Source organism: Heptranchias perlo, chromosome 1 (genome assembly GCF_035084215.1).
Source record: "Heptranchias perlo isolate sHepPer1 chromosome 1, sHepPer1.hap1, whole genome shotgun sequence".
Taxonomy (NCBI): domain Eukaryota; kingdom Metazoa; phylum Chordata; class Chondrichthyes; order Hexanchiformes; family Hexanchidae; genus Heptranchias; species Heptranchias perlo.
In genome coordinates this window covers 102,491,751-102,509,626 of record NC_090325.1, presented here as the reverse complement: position 1 = coordinate 102,509,626, position 17,876 = coordinate 102,491,751, and the positions used below count along the sequence as shown (strand labels likewise).

Sequence of the window (17,876 nt, the reverse complement as noted above, 5' to 3'; positions counted from 1 at the left end):
TTTACAGAGCATCGTATAAATATTCTGCTGTAGTTTTGCTTGCCCAGACTAGATAAGTATACATCTGCTACATTTTGCTATTTCTTCCTTGAAGACTTGTGATTATAATGGATGGAAGTTTGCATGTTTTCTTGTGTCAGTGAATTTTTTTTTGTAGCAAGCTTTGATATGATTAAATTCTATGGGCAATTGTACTAGCCTGTCGTGTGATAGCTAGTTTTAAACCTATGGCCATTGTGATGAACTCTTCTATCTATGGGGAGCTTAATTTTTTGCTTTGACTATTTCAACAGATCCATTTCACTGGGCCTGGCTTCATCAAGCTAAAATTCCATTTTCACAGGAGACAAGAGACTTTGTTCTTCCCCGAATTTCAGATATGAATTTTGTTCAGGATCTCTGTGAGGATCTCTATGAGCTCTTTAAGGTTTGTTTTTTAATGGACTTTCACATTATTGTATATAAGTAGTTCAGGTTTCTATGAAAAGTACAGAAATGTCTATATGAATTTGTGAGCTTACCTCATTGAAAATGGCTTTCAATTTATAGGTCGTGTGACACAATTTGTTGCTAAAGCTTATGCTGTGTACTTATGTATATTTAGCTCGGGGGGGAAAGAGTTAATGACAATTTAATTTGTTTCTTGGTATGCCTGATTTTGAGGCCAGCGTGTGGTTTGGGTGATGAACCTTTGGTGATGAGCAGTAAATTTAAACGTTTTCAAAATAATTATTATATATTCATTTCTAAAGTATTTACTATCAAAATATTTAATTCACCTACATTATCCCATGTTATTCCACCTTTATTTTTCCTTCAAACGAGACAGAGCTGGAAGTCATCATGAGTTGTCAATTTCAGCAAAAACCCAAACAATCCTAATTCATAATTTTGGCCAGATTTTGACTGAATTTAGTTTAATTTCTATCAGTAGCTGTTATGTTAATACAATGGAATGGGCACATAAAGCTGGTTCCTTTTACTCAATGCCAAAATGGTCAGTTATAGCATTGACATATCTGAACATGAAGATTCACGTTCAGTCAAGAGGTGACTAAAATTGTCCCTTGTCCCCAACTTCAATTGTAGATACTTTCAAGGGGGAAATTATTTTTTTATTCGTTTATGGGATGTGGGTGTCACTAGCAAGGCCAGCATTTATTGCCCATCCCTAATTACCCTTGAGAAGGTGGTGGTGAGCCGCCTCCTTGAACCGATGCAGTCCGTGTGGTGAAGGTTCTCCCACAGTGCTGTTAGGAAGGGAGTTCCAGGATTTTGACCCAGTGACTATGAAGGAACAGCAATATACTTCCAAGTCGGGATGGTGTGTGACTTTGAGAGGAACGCGCAGGTGGTGGTGTTCCCATGAGCCTTCTAGGTGGTAGGTCGTGGTTTGGGAGGTGCTGTCGAAGAAGCCTTGACGAGTTGCTGCAGTGCATCCTGTGGATGGTACACACTGCAGCCACTGTGCGCCGGTGGTGAAGGGAGTGAATGTTTCGGTGGTGGATGGGGTACCAATCAAGCGGGCTGCTTTGTCCTGGATGGTGTCGAGCTTCTTGAGTGTTGTTGGAGCTGCACTTGTCCAGGCAAGTGGAGAGTATTGCATCACACTCCTGGCTTGTGCCTTATAGATGGTGGAAAGGCTTTGGGGAGTCAGGAGGTGAGTCACTCGTCACAGAATACCCAGCCTCTGACCTGCTCTTGTGACCATAGTATTTATGTGGCTGGTCCAATTAAGTTTCTGGACAATCGTGACCCCCAGGATGTTGATGGTGGGGGATTCGGTGATGGTAATGTCAAGGAGAGGTGGTTAGACCCTCTCTTGTTGGAGATGGTCATTGCCTGGCACTTGTGTGGCACAAATGTTACTTGCCACTTATGAGCCCAAGCCTGGATGTTGTCCAGGTCTTGCTGTATGCAGGCACGGGTTCCTTCTTTATCTGAGAGGACCTTATGATGGAGTGAAGGTCATTGATGAAGCTGCTGAGGGTGGTTCGACCTTGTACACTGCCCTGAAGAACTCCTGCAGTGATGTCCTGGGACTGAGATGATTGGCCTCCCAACAACCACTACTATCTTCCTTTGTGCCAGGTATGACTTCAGCCAATGGAGAGTTTTCTCATTGATTTCAATTTTACCAGGGCTCCTTGATGCCACACTCGGTCAAATGCTGCCTTGATGTCAAGGGCAGTCACTCTCACCTCACCTCTGGAATTCAGCTCTTTTGTCCATGTTTGGACAAAGGCTGTAATGAGATCTGGATCCGAGTGGTCCTGGCAGAACCCAAACACTGAGCATCGGTAAGCGTTGGTGAGTAAGTGCCGCTTGATAGCACTGTCGACGACAACTTCCATCACTTTGCTGATGACAGAGTAGACTGATGGGGCGGTAATTGGCCGGATTGGATTTGTCCTGCTTTTCGTGGATAGGACATACCTGGGCAATTTTTCACTTTGTCTGGTAGATGCCAGTGTTGTAGCTGTACTGGAACAGCTTGGCTAGAGGCGCGGCAAGTTCTGGAGCACAAGTCTTCAGCACCACAGCCGGGATATTGTTGGGGCCCATTGCCTTTGCAGTATCCAGTGCACTCGGCCGTTTCTTGATATCATGTGGAGTGAATCAAATTGGCTGAAGACTGGCTTCTGTGATGGTGGGGATCTTGGGAGGAGGCCAAGATGGATCATCCACTCGGCACTTCTGGCTGAAGATGGTTGCAAACGCTTCAGCCTTGTCTTTTGCACTCACGTGCTGGACTCTGCCATCGTTGAGGGTTGGAATGTTCACAGAGCCTCCTCCTCCCGTTAGTTGTTTAATTGTCCACCACCATTTACGACTGGATGTGGCAGGACTGCAGAGCTTTGATCTGATCCGTTGGTTGTGGAATCGCTTAGCTCTGTCTATAGCATGTTGCTTCTGCTGTTTAGCATGCATGTAGTCCTGTGTTGTAGCTTCAGGTTGGCACCTTTATTTTTAGATACATCTGGAGGTGCTCCTGGTATGCTCTCCTGCACTCCTCATTGAACCAGGGTTGATCCCCTGGCTTAATGGTAATGGTAGAGTGAGGAATGTGCCAGGTCATGAGGTTACAAATTGTGCTGGAATACAATTCTACTGCTGATTGCCCACAGCGCCTCATGGGTGCCCAGTTTTGAGCGGCTAGATCTGTTCTGAATCTATCCCATTTAGCGCGGTGCTAGTACCACACAACACTATGGACGATGCCCTCAGTGTGAAGATGGGACTTCGTCTCCACAAGGACTGTGTGGTGGTCACCACTGTCATGGACAGATGCATCTGTGACTGGTAGATTGGAGGGGATGAGGTCAAGTAGGTTTTACTCTCGGTTTGGTTCTCTCACCACCTGCCGCAGGCCCAGTCGGCAACTATGTCCTTCAGCGCTCGGCCAGCTGGGTCAGTAGTAGTGCTACCGAGCCACTCTTGGTGATGGACTTTGAAGTACACTCTGTGCCCTTGCTACGCTCAGTGCTTCCTCCAAGTGGTGCTCAACATGGACGAGGAAAAATTCATCAGCTGAGGGAGGGCTATAAGTGGTAATCAGCAGGAGGTTTCCTTATCCATGTTTGACCTGATGCCATGAGACTCCATGGGGTCTGGAGTCAATGTTAAGGACTCCCAGGGCCACTCCCCCCTGACTGTATACCACTGTGCCACCACCTCTAGTGGGTCTGTCCTGCCGTTGGAACAGGGATAGTGATGGAGGAGTCTGGGACGTTGGCTGAAAGGTATGATTCTGCAAACATAGTTATGTCAGGCTGTTGCTTGCCTAGTCTGTGGGACAGCTCTCCCAATTTTGGTGCAAGTCCCCAGATGTTAGTGAGGAGGACTTTGCAGGGTCGACTGGGCTTGGTTTGCCTTTGTCGTGTCCGGTGCCTAGTGGTCCGATGCTGGGTGGTCTTTCCGGTTTTATTCTTATGTCTTTTTGTCGCGGGATTGTACAACTGAGTGGCTTGCTAGACCATTTCAGAGGGCAGTTAAGAATCAACCACATTGCTGTGGGTTTGGAGTCATAGGCCAGACTAGGTAGGGATGGCAGGTTTCCTTCCCTAAAGGACATTAGTGAACCAGATGGGTTTTTACGATAATCTGGTAGTTTCATGGTCACCATTACCGATACTAGCTTTTTATTCCAGATTTTATTTAATTAACTGAATTGAACTCATGTTTCTGGATTATTAGTCCAATAATATAACCACTATGCTACCGTATCCTACCAAAAACTAGGTGGTGTAATGGGTTTGTACAGAGTTGTTTTGTGTTCAACAGATGGGTATGAGTCCAGTTCAGACAAATGCAATGAAAATTTTAGTTTTAAGGATCCTATGTGAAATGAGCATTTGAATTCCTCTGAGTAAAGGGATCAGAGTTTATTCGCAGATGTTTGAGAGCCCCAAGTAAAATTAATCTGGACTGCCACAATCCAATTCTTTATTGGGGATATTATTCATGATTACTCAGACCAGTGTAAGAAGCAGCAAAAATTGTAGTATTCCAGTAGAGTGTGCTGTTTTAAGTTTGGCTTTGAAGCACATAGTGGAGCAGAACAGAAGAAAGTTTTGTCCAAGAGGTAACCCATGCTGTACTCAACCTGGAAGTTATGGATATACAGTGAAAAGTGCTGTTTATTCCCCAGTGCTGAAGTTATTTAATCAAAGTAAATATCTTATCCTGCACCATGTCCTGCTGACCCATCATCTGTGTCCTTGCATGAGCTTTGAAGATGGAGCAACTGCATGACTTCAAAGATGGCCTCATAAAAATTTCTGCCTCATTTTATGTACGGAGAAGTTAGTTACGAATTTTCATGCTCCACTATCAAGAACAGTCTGGCCTGAAACTTCATAGTGACCTTGCTGTGCTGCTGTGCTAATGTGCTACTTTATATAATTCATTTCTGTGCAATAATGGACTATTTACAGTGTTCCTCATACAAAGCTCATTGCCCCTTTCTCTTTCCAATTTAAAGTACTTGGAGCTGTACCAGTTTTTGAATTTGCCCTTTATTGGCTCAGTCTCTTTTTTTTGTTTCCATCAACAAACTGAGTTGTGATTCCAGAACATGGCTTCTTGTGCAACTGAGGAGCAATTGCAGGACTTGTATACTGACTTTGGGGATGTGAAGTCGTTTTTTAAAGAAAAATGTCTGACTTTTTTCTTTTGCTCTGGTGTCTGATTTCTCCTGCCCCTTTGTTCAACCCATTCCTTAATTTGTATGACTGCTTTCTCATTTATATGCAAATTGTGAAGTAAATAACTCACTGCACGTCAAACAGTAATTAATTGCATGTAGCACTTTGAGAAAATTTGACAAAATGACAAACTACATTGATGTATGCTTCTCTTTTTACATCCAAAGAATGAAGAGGAAGACACTTAATGTTTCTTTTGACACCAATGATGGTTACTGTTTTCTGTACAGTGCTGAGATCGTACAACTAGTAAACATCTCTGTGCCTACAGAAACTTGAGTTTATTTTTATAGTATGATTTTGTAATGAATGCAATTTAATTTTTTTCTTTGTGGATGAACCACACAAGTGCTGCCTATAACTTTTTTTCTTTTGTTTTTCAGACTGACAGAGGTTTTGACAAAGCTACTTTTGAATTGCAAATGTCAGTGATGAGAGGACAGGTAATTGTGCATGATTTGGTGCTATTGTGCAGTGAGCTTCTATGAAATTGGGATGAACAAAGAATGCGCCGGCATGGACTCGATGGGCCGAATGGCCTCCTCCTGTGCGGTAACCTTTCCATGAGTCTATATAACAACTCAGACATTGCTCATCTTTAGCCCCTCTATATATCTGCTGACTAAAGAGATTTTCTGTTGAAGTTACCTGTCTGTCAGCTGGACAGATATATGCAAATCCCTAATACAAAAGTTTCATTCATCGAAGTGGCCTTGACTATATCTAGAATTTTTCTATTAAGATTTTGTACATGTGGAATGAACTGCCTATAAAAGCTCCTTTATCGCACTTATGATTCACAAACTTCTTAAAAGCAGTATGTGAATATAATGTGCAGTTCATCACTTTATATGCAGAACAGTCATGAATAAATTAAATGCTCCAGATGAGTAAACTATTTTTAGGAGCAGTAACTTAGTACAAAGGTGGAAATTCAACTGGTGCATTACAGTAACTCATGGAAATGATAGGTCTGTGAAAGGAACTGATATGTTAAAATGAAACTGTACACCTTTTGTTTCTGTGTTTAGATTTTGAACCTTACTCAGGCACTTAAAGATGGGAAAAGTCCCATTCAGCTGGTCCAGATGCCTCGTGTGGTTGTGGAACGAAGTAGTTCTGGAAGCCAAGGCAGGATAGTCCACCTGAGCAATGCCTTCACTCAGACATTTCATTGCAGAAAACCCTTCTTCTCATCTTGGTAGTGAATGTATAAAGGAACTAATCTGCCATTCTGATAATTTCTAGCTACCTGTTTTATACCACTGTAAATATGCAATAAGGTGAAAATTAAAGGGGGACAGCTTGAATTGCACTGGATGTCTCCTTTGTGGAAGCATACATGAGGTGAAAGTTATCTACTGTATCTTAACTGCCAAAAATAGTTGCTGTGGTGTAATTCATGAAATGTTAGATGCTGAAAGTAAAGTTTACAGTTTTTGCTATGTTAACTTTGAGCAAATTTTAGTGTCAGGGAACATCTGAACTACTGTCTTAAATGTATTTTTATAGGATATATGTGCATTAAAAATTTTCAGACAGTAGTGTATTAAATACCTGGGTAGGGCTGTTCTAAAGGGAATTTATTGAATAAAGATGTTCTATGTGTTTGTATGTTCAGACCAAAAACTTTGTAATTAATTTCATAAAGGATGAGAAAATGGTTTTTGTAAACAGCACTGATGATCACTGTATTTGTTTCATTGAAAGACATTAAAGCAGTGTTAAAACTGAGTCTACACATTCAGTTACAGTTAATTGCAGCACTCTACATTTAATGATTCTAAGACCATAATAAATGGCATCAGTTCGCTTTATTGAGTTTACTGAAATGTAATTGAAACAGTCAGCAGTAACTTATAGGGCTCGATTTTCGGATGCTCGTGGCGGGGGGTGGGGGGCGCTCCGAAAATCGGGGATTCCCGGGGCGGGTCCGGAGCCCAGCTCCAACCTGCCCACTTCCAGGTTCCCCAGTGACGCACTTAGATGCGCGCGCAGCCCCTGCATGCGGGACTCCCGCTGGCAATTAAAGCCGGTGGGATCCCACTTAAACCAATTAAGTAGATAGTTCAGGTCGTTTGCAGACCTGATGTGTAGGATATTTTAGGAGGGGTGGGATTTTCAACTCAACTGATCATGTTTCCCGTACTGGGGGAAACACTCCCAGTTAAAATGGATGTGTTGCAGCGACCAGCCTGTGGCAGCTGCAGAGGTCCATTTGACAGGTTGGCAGGGGAGACCCTCACTCATTGCAGGAGGCCACTGTTACTTTGGACAAAGTTTGGCCTCCACCACCCTCCTCCTAACAAAATTCATAAACTTGCAACCTCAACCCCAGTGTGCAGACACATTTACCTACCTTGCTGACCCCCTCAAACATACATCTTCCGGATGGGGGCCGCCATAGCTGCAGTCATGACCTCCTCAGGACGAACAGCATCACGAACCTCGGCGTCCACCTCTGACACATCCACCTGCACAGCAGGAAGGAGGCCAACTGCAGAGAGAGATGCGTCGCAGAAAGTACTACCCTCGCCACAGGGTCTACAGACCGAGGCTCAACTTCCTGGACCTCTGAGCAGCAGTGCACACGGAGACTCAGAGTCACTCGACATGTAGTCATAGACATCTGCAGCCTCCTTCATGCCAAGCTGCTCCCGGCTGGCCCGAGCACCATCTTACCTGTCGCTGTCAAAGTCATCACTGTCAAAGTCACCACTGCCCTCAACAACTTCTCCTCTGCATCCTTTCAGTGTGCCACTGGGGACATGGCCGGCGTCTCTCAGTCGTCTGCACAAAAGAGCCCTGCAAATACACCTACACCCACTCTGCAGTGACACAATGGGTGGCATCAGGTGTGGGTCTTCATGGTAATCCTCAGGAAAGGGCATTATTGTGCAAACCAGACAAGATTTTCAAAGATGTGGCAGTAGTAATTTTTTATGATTTTTTGCAAAACAAAGGAAAGTAAATGAAAAACATTACATTTAGTCTTTCACCCCTGTGCATCCCCTTTGTGCTCACAAATCCTTTGCCTTGCGTTTACAGGAACCCCTACGTGGTGCTACCCCTGTGGCTTTACCAGAGGTAGTGGCAGGTTGCTCTTGTCCATGCCCTGACTGATGAGATGCTGTGCACGGATGCCCTCTGGGTTTCGGTGCCTGTGAGTGCCCCTCCAAAGACTGCTCCACCTATGCTGACTCTCCACATCTGCTCCTGCTACCAGGATCTGCTCGTGCTCACGTGTGTGTGGTGACTCACCACGTGCAAGCCCAACTAAGCGAGGACGGGGACCCACCAAGGTGTGTGTATCTGCACTGGTGGATGGATGGCTCAGATGTGACGATGGACCCTCAGAGGCCGGCAGGTCCTCTGAGGAATCGCCCTCCACAGTCACGGCGGTCGCAGATGGCCCTGCAAGAGAACAGAAAGCAATATTAAGCATGTGGACAGATGTTGAGGTGCTGCAGATGCCAAGTGATGCTATGATCATTCATTATCATGAGTGCTGAGTGTTAGATTTCTGTCACCAGCCACTTGTGCACTCCCAGTCTCGGCGTCCGTCACGGATAGGCACTCCAGCGTCCGGCTTATTTCGAGTGCCTGCTGCTCTGCATCTGTTAATGCCATCTGGTTTGGCGGGCCCCCTCCCGGGCATTCTGGCATCTCTTCTATCAAGGCAAAACACAGGCGTGATTGAGTGATGATTGCATGGTGACCCGCTGCATGCATTGGTGTGGGTGGGGTTGAGCGGAGGGAGATGTATGGGAGGGTGCATGTGAGACACAGCCATGAGATTGTATGAGGATTGAGTTGGGTGGTAGTGTTCGAATGGGAACTGGGGCAGTGAGTACGTGCAGGCAAGGTGAGGATGATAGTTGAGTGGATGTGAGGAGTGATGCAAGAGCGTTGTGGTGGCAGTGCAGAAGGAGTTGTGTGGTGGTGGAGGTGATGTGGAAGACGGAGTGTGCGAGAATGCGTAAGTATACCCTCTTTGGCTGACCTGGTTAAATCTCTTCCTGCACTGCTCCCAGGTTCTGGAACATTGCCACTGCTGGTGACCTCCTCGGCCACCTCCAGCCAGGCCTCCTTGGTGGTGGAGGGAGGACGCTTCCTCCCATCCAATGGGAAAAAAATTTCCCTCCTACTCCTCACCCCATCGAGCAGCACCTGGAGTGAGGAGTCAGAGAACCTTGGAACAGCCTTGCCTCTGGCCTGCTCCATGCTCCTAAATCGGTTGTTTGCTGCAGGAGGAGCTTTGGAGGACTGCCCCTTTAAATAGGCCTCATCCTGCTGACAGCCTATGATGCGGGTGCGCAGTGCGCCCTCTGCGCAGCTTTCAAGCGCGAAACCCGGAAGCCAAGGTAAGTGCCTTCAATTAGGCTGTGATCGTGTGCGGAGCACCCCGAATTCATTTGGGCGCGTAACCCACGCGCCCAGTTGATCCCCCCCCCCCCCCCCACTGCCAACCCGCCTCCCTCCTAAAATCGACCCCATATATTCTAAACATACAGAATTCACTTTTGATGCCCTTTTCTGAAAGTCATAAGACTGCAGTACATTTACTTCCTGAATCTGCATCTCAAAAACTATTGCTAAGTGTACTGTTTAATAGTGAAGTAAAGGAGTTTGGGGTGAAAAAAGATCAAAATGGCCAGATTGTGTTCTGAAACAGAACCTGGATAACAAATACACACTCGTCTGCTTAATTGCATTTTCTCTTTGTTGTGCTATGTTCCTGTGACATTTTTTAAAATGTCAGAACACTCTGCTTCCCAACATTAATTTATATGATTGTTTCCAATAACATGGGATCTGGAATGCAGCTGCTAATCTCTCTTCCCCAAAACTGTCCACATTGTCTATTTTCCTGAAATTGGTGCTACCCTCTCTCACTCTCTCAGTGAGAATGTTAAGATATGAATATCGCAGCTTCCTACCTGTATGAAAATGGTTTGAACAGCAGAGAGGCCAGAATTGCAAAGTCTTTTATTTTCTCTTATTGGGAGTCTGCACTATGTCTCTCATTAATTTTCCCAACAAGCTAAACCCATCACTCAAATACAACGTTCAATTTCTGTTCTATGTGTGTTACTTACACCAGAGTCCCACAAAGTAAGATTGCCTTGATTAGATACTGGTATCGATAATTAGTGAACTAAATGGAAAATACTTGTATACCAGTTTGAAACCCAGTCATGCCTCATTGGAGCAGCGTGAAGTATGTACAATTGGGTGGTGCTGCAAATACCATGTTGAAACCTTGTAATTCAGTACATTTTGCAAAATTGAAAACAAAATATTTTTCACTTGGGGCAGTTAAGATAGGTATTCAGGTATGTAAGAATTGTTGTGCATTTTCTGAAAGTTTGTGCATGTGCTAGAAGTTAACACTGAGCTCTGAATCATGTGCTAAATATTTAAGTACTGATCGATTTGATAGCAGGTGTGGTTCAGACAGGAAATGTTTTAAAATGACAGATGAATGCCTATAGCAGAACAAATGTTGTTTGTCTACAAAAAGGATAATATATATGAGTCAGTCACATTCTTCAAGAAATTATAATAGAAGAGTCCATTAAAATTTACTGTTTAAATTTTGTAATTATCAACTTGTAAATCAAACCAAAGTGTTACTAGATTAATTTGTTTAGAACTGTATGAGAGTAAATCAGTTTCATTTTGGATTTTTTTCAGTGGGAGTTTCTCTTTTTTGAAGTTTTCCCCTCACAACCAGGATATTGGGAATTTTTAGATCATTCATCCTTACCATTTTAAACTTTTTTGGTAATCACTAGTAGTTAACTGGTAGTTAAGTGCACCACCCACTATAGAACTGATCTATACAAATCATCAAGGTCCCAGATTCCATCCCCAGTCTGCACTGAGATGATCTTCTTTGGAGAGGCAACGAGGCGCTACAGTTAACGCCAAGGCAATGCCAAGAAGTTAGGGATGGTGTAAAAATGAGCTAGGGTTCCTGCAATTAACGGAGCATTGAATACAAAAACAAGAAAGTCACGCTAAACCTTTACGAATCATTGGTTTGGCCTCAGCTGAAGTATTATGTACTATTCTGGGCACCACATTTTAGGAAAGATGTCAAGGCCTTGGAGAGGATAAAGAGGAGGTTTACCAGGATGATACCAGGGATGAGAGACTTCAGTTATGTGGAGAGATTGGAGAAGCTGGGATTGATTTCCTTAGAGCAGAGAAGGTTAACGGGAGACCTAATAGAGGTATTCAAAATTAAGAGGGGTTTTGATACAGCAAGTCAGGAGAAACTATTTCCACTGGCAAGTAGGTCGGTAACCAGAGGTCATAGGTTTAAAATAATTGGCAAAAGAATTAGAAGGGAAATGAGGAGAATTTTTTTTCACGCAGAGGGTTGTAAGATCTGTAATGCACCACCTCAAAAGGTGATGGAATCAGATTCCATAGGAACTTTCAAAAGGCAATTGGACATGTACTTGAAGAGAACTAATTTGCAGGGTTATAGGGAAAAAACTGAGGTGTGAGACTAAATTGGACAGCTCTTTCAAAGATCCGGCACATGCACAACAGGCCAAATGGCCTCCTTCTGTTCTGTAAGATTCTGTTCTTCTATGATGTTGGGTGAAGCCACCATCAGGCTTCCACAATAAAACAACCTATCAACATTCACGTGTAGACTCACCTATTAAATATGGCCATTTGGCTGAGGTATAGTACTGGTTAAGTGCCATTTAACTCTTGGTTTAACTTAAATATATCAAAGGTTGAACAAGACAATTCGATAATCTTGCTAACAACTATTTTATTTCACTACTTCTACGTATGCAAGAATAAGAGTAACATAATTCCAAATATAATCATCACAAACAAATGATAACTTGGTTTCAGAATTACAGGAACACAGCACCTCCACTTAATAGAACGTAACTCAGACAGTAAACCAGGAAAACCCTTGCAGAATCTCAGGGTCAAGAGTTCGTTGACCAGATACAACCACAGTATCAAAACAGTTCCAACTGTTTGGCAGTTAACACTACTTGTGCACTGACCGTCTGTCATACATTTATTTCTCCCTGCGTTTTTGCCATCAGTTTTTTTAAGACACTTTCCTGGAGACATAGAATCATAGACTATTGCTGCACACAAGAAGCCATTTGGCCCATTTTTCCTGTGCCAGCTCTCTCAAGGAGCAATCCACTTAGTCCCATTCCACTACCCTTTTTTTTCAAATATTTATCCACTTCCCATTTAAAAGCTATTATGATTCTGCTTCCACCACTCTGCACTCATCATCTATCATACATTGTAGGACATGGAATTCCAAATATAATCATCACAAACCATGTCCTACCCATGCTGTGTTAAAAAAATTATCCCCATACCTGCCCTTTAATCTATCTCCTAATTGCTGAAACTCCCTCAATTCTATTTCTTCCTGTTGGTTCCAACATGAACCATGACTTTAGGCTGTTCACCTTCTCTCTCCAAAATGTTTGAACCCTCTTCATGATATTCCTTACCCTGGCACTTGGAAGGTCATACATCATTCAGGATTCTTGACTGTGGCTACAAAAGCATCAATTTATTCCACTGGCTATGAACCCCCCTACTGCTATTACATTTCTGCACTTCACTGCATTTCCCGCTCTTTGTCGATCACTTGCTCCATGATGCTGTTATTTTGTTTAATTGTTTATGGTTGCTTCTTCCAGGATGTTCCCATTGTCACAGGTATTATATTGAATATCTGTTTGTCAATTCAACACCCTCAGGGATTCCCGCACTGCCCCCTTCTTTTCCTACTAATTTTCCTTCCCCACTATCCATGCCCCAACTTATAAAACCCAAAATGCTAATGGCCTTTTTATGGCTTTTACTTCCTGTACTCGCACTTTCAAGACACCTAGGTATTTCTCCATACCCTTCAGCGTTTTTCTGTTGAGTTTAAATTTCCCATTCCTTGTATTACCTCCCAAATGCAATAACTCACACTTCTCTGCGTTAAATTGTATCTGCCACATGTCTGCTCCTTCCACTAACTTATCTCTGTTCTCCTGAAGTCTCTTACAATCCTTCTCACTGTTTATCAACCTCCCTAATTTTGCATCATTTGTAAATTTCAATATATAAATGTAAGTCTTTCTTCCTTTCTTTAAATTGATGACCTCCAAGTTGCTGGTGTGTACATTCACATGTGCAGAGCCCTCCTGCTGCAAGAGTGCAATTCCAACCAGGCAGTATTAACTAGGTGTTGGGGTCTGGCAATCAACTCTGTGGCTACAGGGCTCAGAGCAATAGCACAGTATAAAACTGCCAAAAATAATTGTTTAAGTGGAACTCCTGAAACTTTAGATTCTGGAGATAAAATTTTGAGCAATTTTTAGGGTCAATAAATATATGAATTGCTGAGTCAGTGCATTTTTATAGTGTATATATTGTGAAAACCCATGTAAAGATCAGATAGCAAGGTTTTCAACTTCTTCCAGACAAAGCTCCAAGTACAGTTAACTCTACAGATCAGTGTATATTTAGTAATAACCTGTAATATTGATACAAGTTGACAACTGCAACAGCACTTTAATCTCTGTCTCTCGCTCCATCTCCACAGAACTTTCTGGGTTTTGCCTTATATAGCCAACTTCCCTCTTCTCTTCACCAGGGGTGGGAGGAGCCAATGCTCCACCATCCCACAGCCCAGTCATTCAAGAAAATATACATTAAAAAATTTCAAAATTAAGCCAGATGCTTGTCGAAATCTAAGTGGTTCTATCGCAGAATATGATAATACGCTCATCTCAGAATTCACAACAATATACAGCAATTATTATTAAAAAGATTTCCTCTCAGTCTGTGCCTGGGTGGGGAGTGATGATGTGGAGATGCCGGTGATGGACTGGGGTTGACAATTGTAAACAATTTTACAATACCAAGTTATAGTCCAACGATTTTATTTGAAATTTACAAGCTTTCGGAGGCTTCCTCCTTCCTCAGGTAAATGTCAGAAACTCCTTGAAGCCTACGCATTTATAATCACAGAACAATACATGGTGATTACAGATAGTCTTTGCAACTGCCCATTGCCAAGGCAATCACCGTGTTCAAACAGAGAGGTGTTACCTACAGAGCCCCCGAATATACAGTCAACAAAAAAAAACAAACAAACAGAAAAAAAAGAGAGAGGCAGAAACATCCGGAAGGCAGAGAAAGCCAGCAAATGACCCATTATATTAAAAACAGATAGCTTTTGTTCGCTGGTGGGCTTACGTGTAGCGTGACATGAACCCAAGATCCCGGTTGGGTGGGGAGTGTCATGGTGCCTGTGTCATGGAAAAGAATGTTTTTGCTACAGCACGATGAAGCAAATTTCTTTTTCTTGCAATCTGACTGGGTAGAATTTTTTTGTGGTAGAATGGGACTGGGGAGTAAATTGAGATTAGGAAGAAAGGTTTTGTGCAATATGATTGGTAATTAATGAAAGTAGAAAATAACCAAATAGAAAGAAGAAAACCTAATGAGGAAGAAGACAGACTCAACGGTCATGATGTTTTCAAAGATCTGGACAACAGCAAAACTTACTTTAACGATTCATGACCACCAACTGCACAAGATGTTTTTGAACAAATTTTGATACAAAAAAATCAAGGCACTCATTAAATAGCAAATTCAGAGAGGCTGAACTGCCATTGTGGAGTTTTGCTTGATAAGGCTGGAAGTAAGGCAACAACACAATAGCACTTTTCTGACCAATACTGCCCTCTATTGAGGCTATATGTCAGGATACCGACTCTCTGAACTCAAGTTCAAAGCATTCCTTTGTAAATGTTACAAGTATCTGGTTTGTCTTAGACATTCTCTCAGGTACAGTGGTGCTGGTCACTCCCATAAGTGATTTAAGCATTTTACTTAAGGAGTGTAAACTTATTTCACAATATCGAATTACACAATAGCATAACCCGAGGATATTACAATAGGACCCCCTTGTAATCTGAGCTAGATATCGTGGCCTTCACATGTACCCAATGTGTGCTTCTCCAATCTTTTCAAAGGTGGACTGAAACACTTAATGAGATGGTTAAGGTACCCGATGGTTATGGTACTGGAGTAGCAACCCAGAGATTGTGAGTTAAAATCCCGTCATAGAAATAAATCTGGTAATCTGTGGGCTAGCACCAGAAAATGACCATTAATAATGCTGGATTGTTGTAAAACAAAAACAACTAGTTCATTAATGTCCCTCATGGAACAGAATCTGACACTTCTATCCACTCTGACTTACATGTGACTCCAGTCTCACACTATGTGGTTGACTCTTAATACCCTCAGGACAACTAGGGATCGGCAATAAACACTGTCTTGCCAGTGATGCCCACATCACAAGAGCAAATCATTAAGCTGCTTTACAGACAGTTTTACAGACAAGTGAACATGTAGAGTAAAGATGGAATCAAATCTCACTTTGATTAAAATAACTACCGAACCCTCCTCAAGAGCAGAAAAATAATAAAATATGCAACACTATCTCTATTAGTGCACTTGCTTAATGTTTTCACGTCAGCCTTCTGATGATGCTGACTGGCTCTCGGCTTGAGATGAGCGAGGCCAGGCTACCTCCTCAATCTAGCTGTTTGACTGACTGCCCGTGTGTCCCTTTGACCCTTTGTCTCTGTTTTCCCAACCAGAAAGGAATAGCCCTCTGACTTCACCCCTGTTCAATGATTTGCCAGTGCGCCTGTAAATAAAACCAGCTAACTGTGCTCCCCTACTTGGGGTGCAGGTTTAAAGAAAATATCCCTTGCAATTCTCAAAATGAATAAGGGTCATCTGGGCTTAATGTGCCAGGGATAAGACAATTGACCCTCATTGTCTCAGTTTGAAGTAGACTGTGAGCTGCAACATTGCACAAGCTGACTCATCTGGCTTTAATACACATCTTCACTGCCTGGCCCATTAACAAATACACCCATGGTCTAAGTGGCTTCAGCCTGTGGCTATTTAAACCTTCGAAAAATTACTACCTTAAAAAACAACACTTAAACATAACTCATTTCTAAATCCTTTCCATAAAGACCAAAACAAAATCAAAAATGTTGAAACCTGGCATATCTTGGCCCCTCCCTCAAGGTCGGTCCCTCGTATGCGAGCCCTGTGTTGTATGGAAGCCTCCTCAAGGGATGGTCGCTCCTGTGCATGGGACTTCTGACACTTTATGCCAACTGCAGTTTCACAAGTTGTGTGGTGAGGTACACCTGTGCCAACTATGGTATTCAAAAAGGAGGTATTCAAAATCAAGAAGGGTCTAGACAGAGTAGATAGAGAGAAACTGTTTCCATTGGTGGAAGGGTCAAGAACCAGAGGACATAGTTTTAAGGTAATTGGCAAAAGAACCAAAGGTGACATGAGGAAAAACTTTTTTACACAGTGGTTAGGATCTGGAATGCACTGCCCAAGAGGGTGGTGGAGGCAGATTCAATCATGGCCTTCAAAAGGGAACTGGAAAAGTACTTGAAAGGAAAAAATTTGCAGGGCTAGGGGATAGGGAGGGGGAGTGGGATTAGCTGGATTTTTCTTACATAGAGCTGGCGCGGACTCGATGGGTCAAATGGCCTCCTTCCATGCTGTAACCTTTCTATGATTCTATGATCTGGAATGCCCTAAATTGCCTGTGTAGCACCTGTGGCCAGAACACCATGCACTCTCAGCTTCATCTTGGGACAGTAGCTGGGCCCTGAGTTCACAACCTCACGTTTCTCTGTCAGTTCAAAAGCACAGCAAAGTTTTTTCTCCTTCTTGGTGGCTTCATGCTGATGTCCTTCTTATTGGCCTCGAATATGTGTGATTCCCACTCTTCTTCCCACCTGTATTGCTTTCATTCTTTTTCTAGCTGAAGCTCTCACTCTTTCAACTGAAATCTCATTTCTTTAGCTGAAATACTCTCTCTCTCTCTTTTGGTTTTTCTTCTGCCACTAATTGTGCCATTTCAATTTCTGGCTCTTGTTGATCTGTTTTTTTTTTAGATATTACTGTTTCTGTTCTGTTCACTTTAAACATTTTGAACTGCCTTTATCACCAGTGTAAATCAGTATCCCAGGTAACTTCCCCCAATTGTTACAGGTTTTGGGTCTACCTTAGATATTCCATCGGGTACGGCAGTGCTGGTCACTCTCATAAGTGGCCCAAGCATCTTAGGTTCAGGAGTGAGCCCATATTACCCAATATCTAATTACACAATAGTGTAACCTGGGGATGTAACAACAGGATCCCCTTGTGATCCCAGCTGGATTTTTTGGCTTTAATACAAATCTTCAATGCCTGGTTAATTAACAAATGAACCTTTTATTTAAGTGTTTACAATCTAACTTTTTCTATCGAGCTGTATATCAGTTAATTAATTGTATTTTCTCCAGTTAAATCCATTCCGTTGCCTATGGGACACCTGATCGTTTTAAGAAACACATTCGGCCTCTGCAGATTTACTTCGAACATTTTGTGAACAATTGCCAAATGTTTTATTGCCCAATTATACAACACAATTTTGGGTTAATGTGAGATAGTTGCACTGATCCAAACTATGTAATTTAAGTACAAAATCACCTAAAGTACACTTAGGCAAGAGGTGAGACCAGCTTCACCCACTGCAGTATACTGAGGTCTGTGTAAAGCAAAGTTTAAATGTGT

The 17,876-nt window shown here is 42.7% G+C and overlaps 1 protein-coding gene across 1 annotated transcript in view; it reads left to right on the top strand.

Annotated features, from left to right (window-relative positions):
* Nucleotides 1-6,941, top strand: part of pi4k2b (phosphatidylinositol 4-kinase type 2 beta) — a 49,699-nt gene extending 42,758 nt beyond the window's left edge. The window contains exons 7-9 of the mRNA XM_067989154.1: nt 294-427; nt 5,591-5,650; nt 6,239-6,941. Of these exons, the coding sequence (XP_067845255.1) occupies nt 294-427; nt 5,591-5,650; nt 6,239-6,412 (368 nt within the window). The 3' untranslated portion in view covers nt 6,413-6,941. The remainder of the gene's footprint in view (nt 1-293; nt 428-5,590; nt 5,651-6,238) is intronic.
* The last annotated feature ends 10,935 nt before the right edge of the window (nt 6,942-17,876 follow it).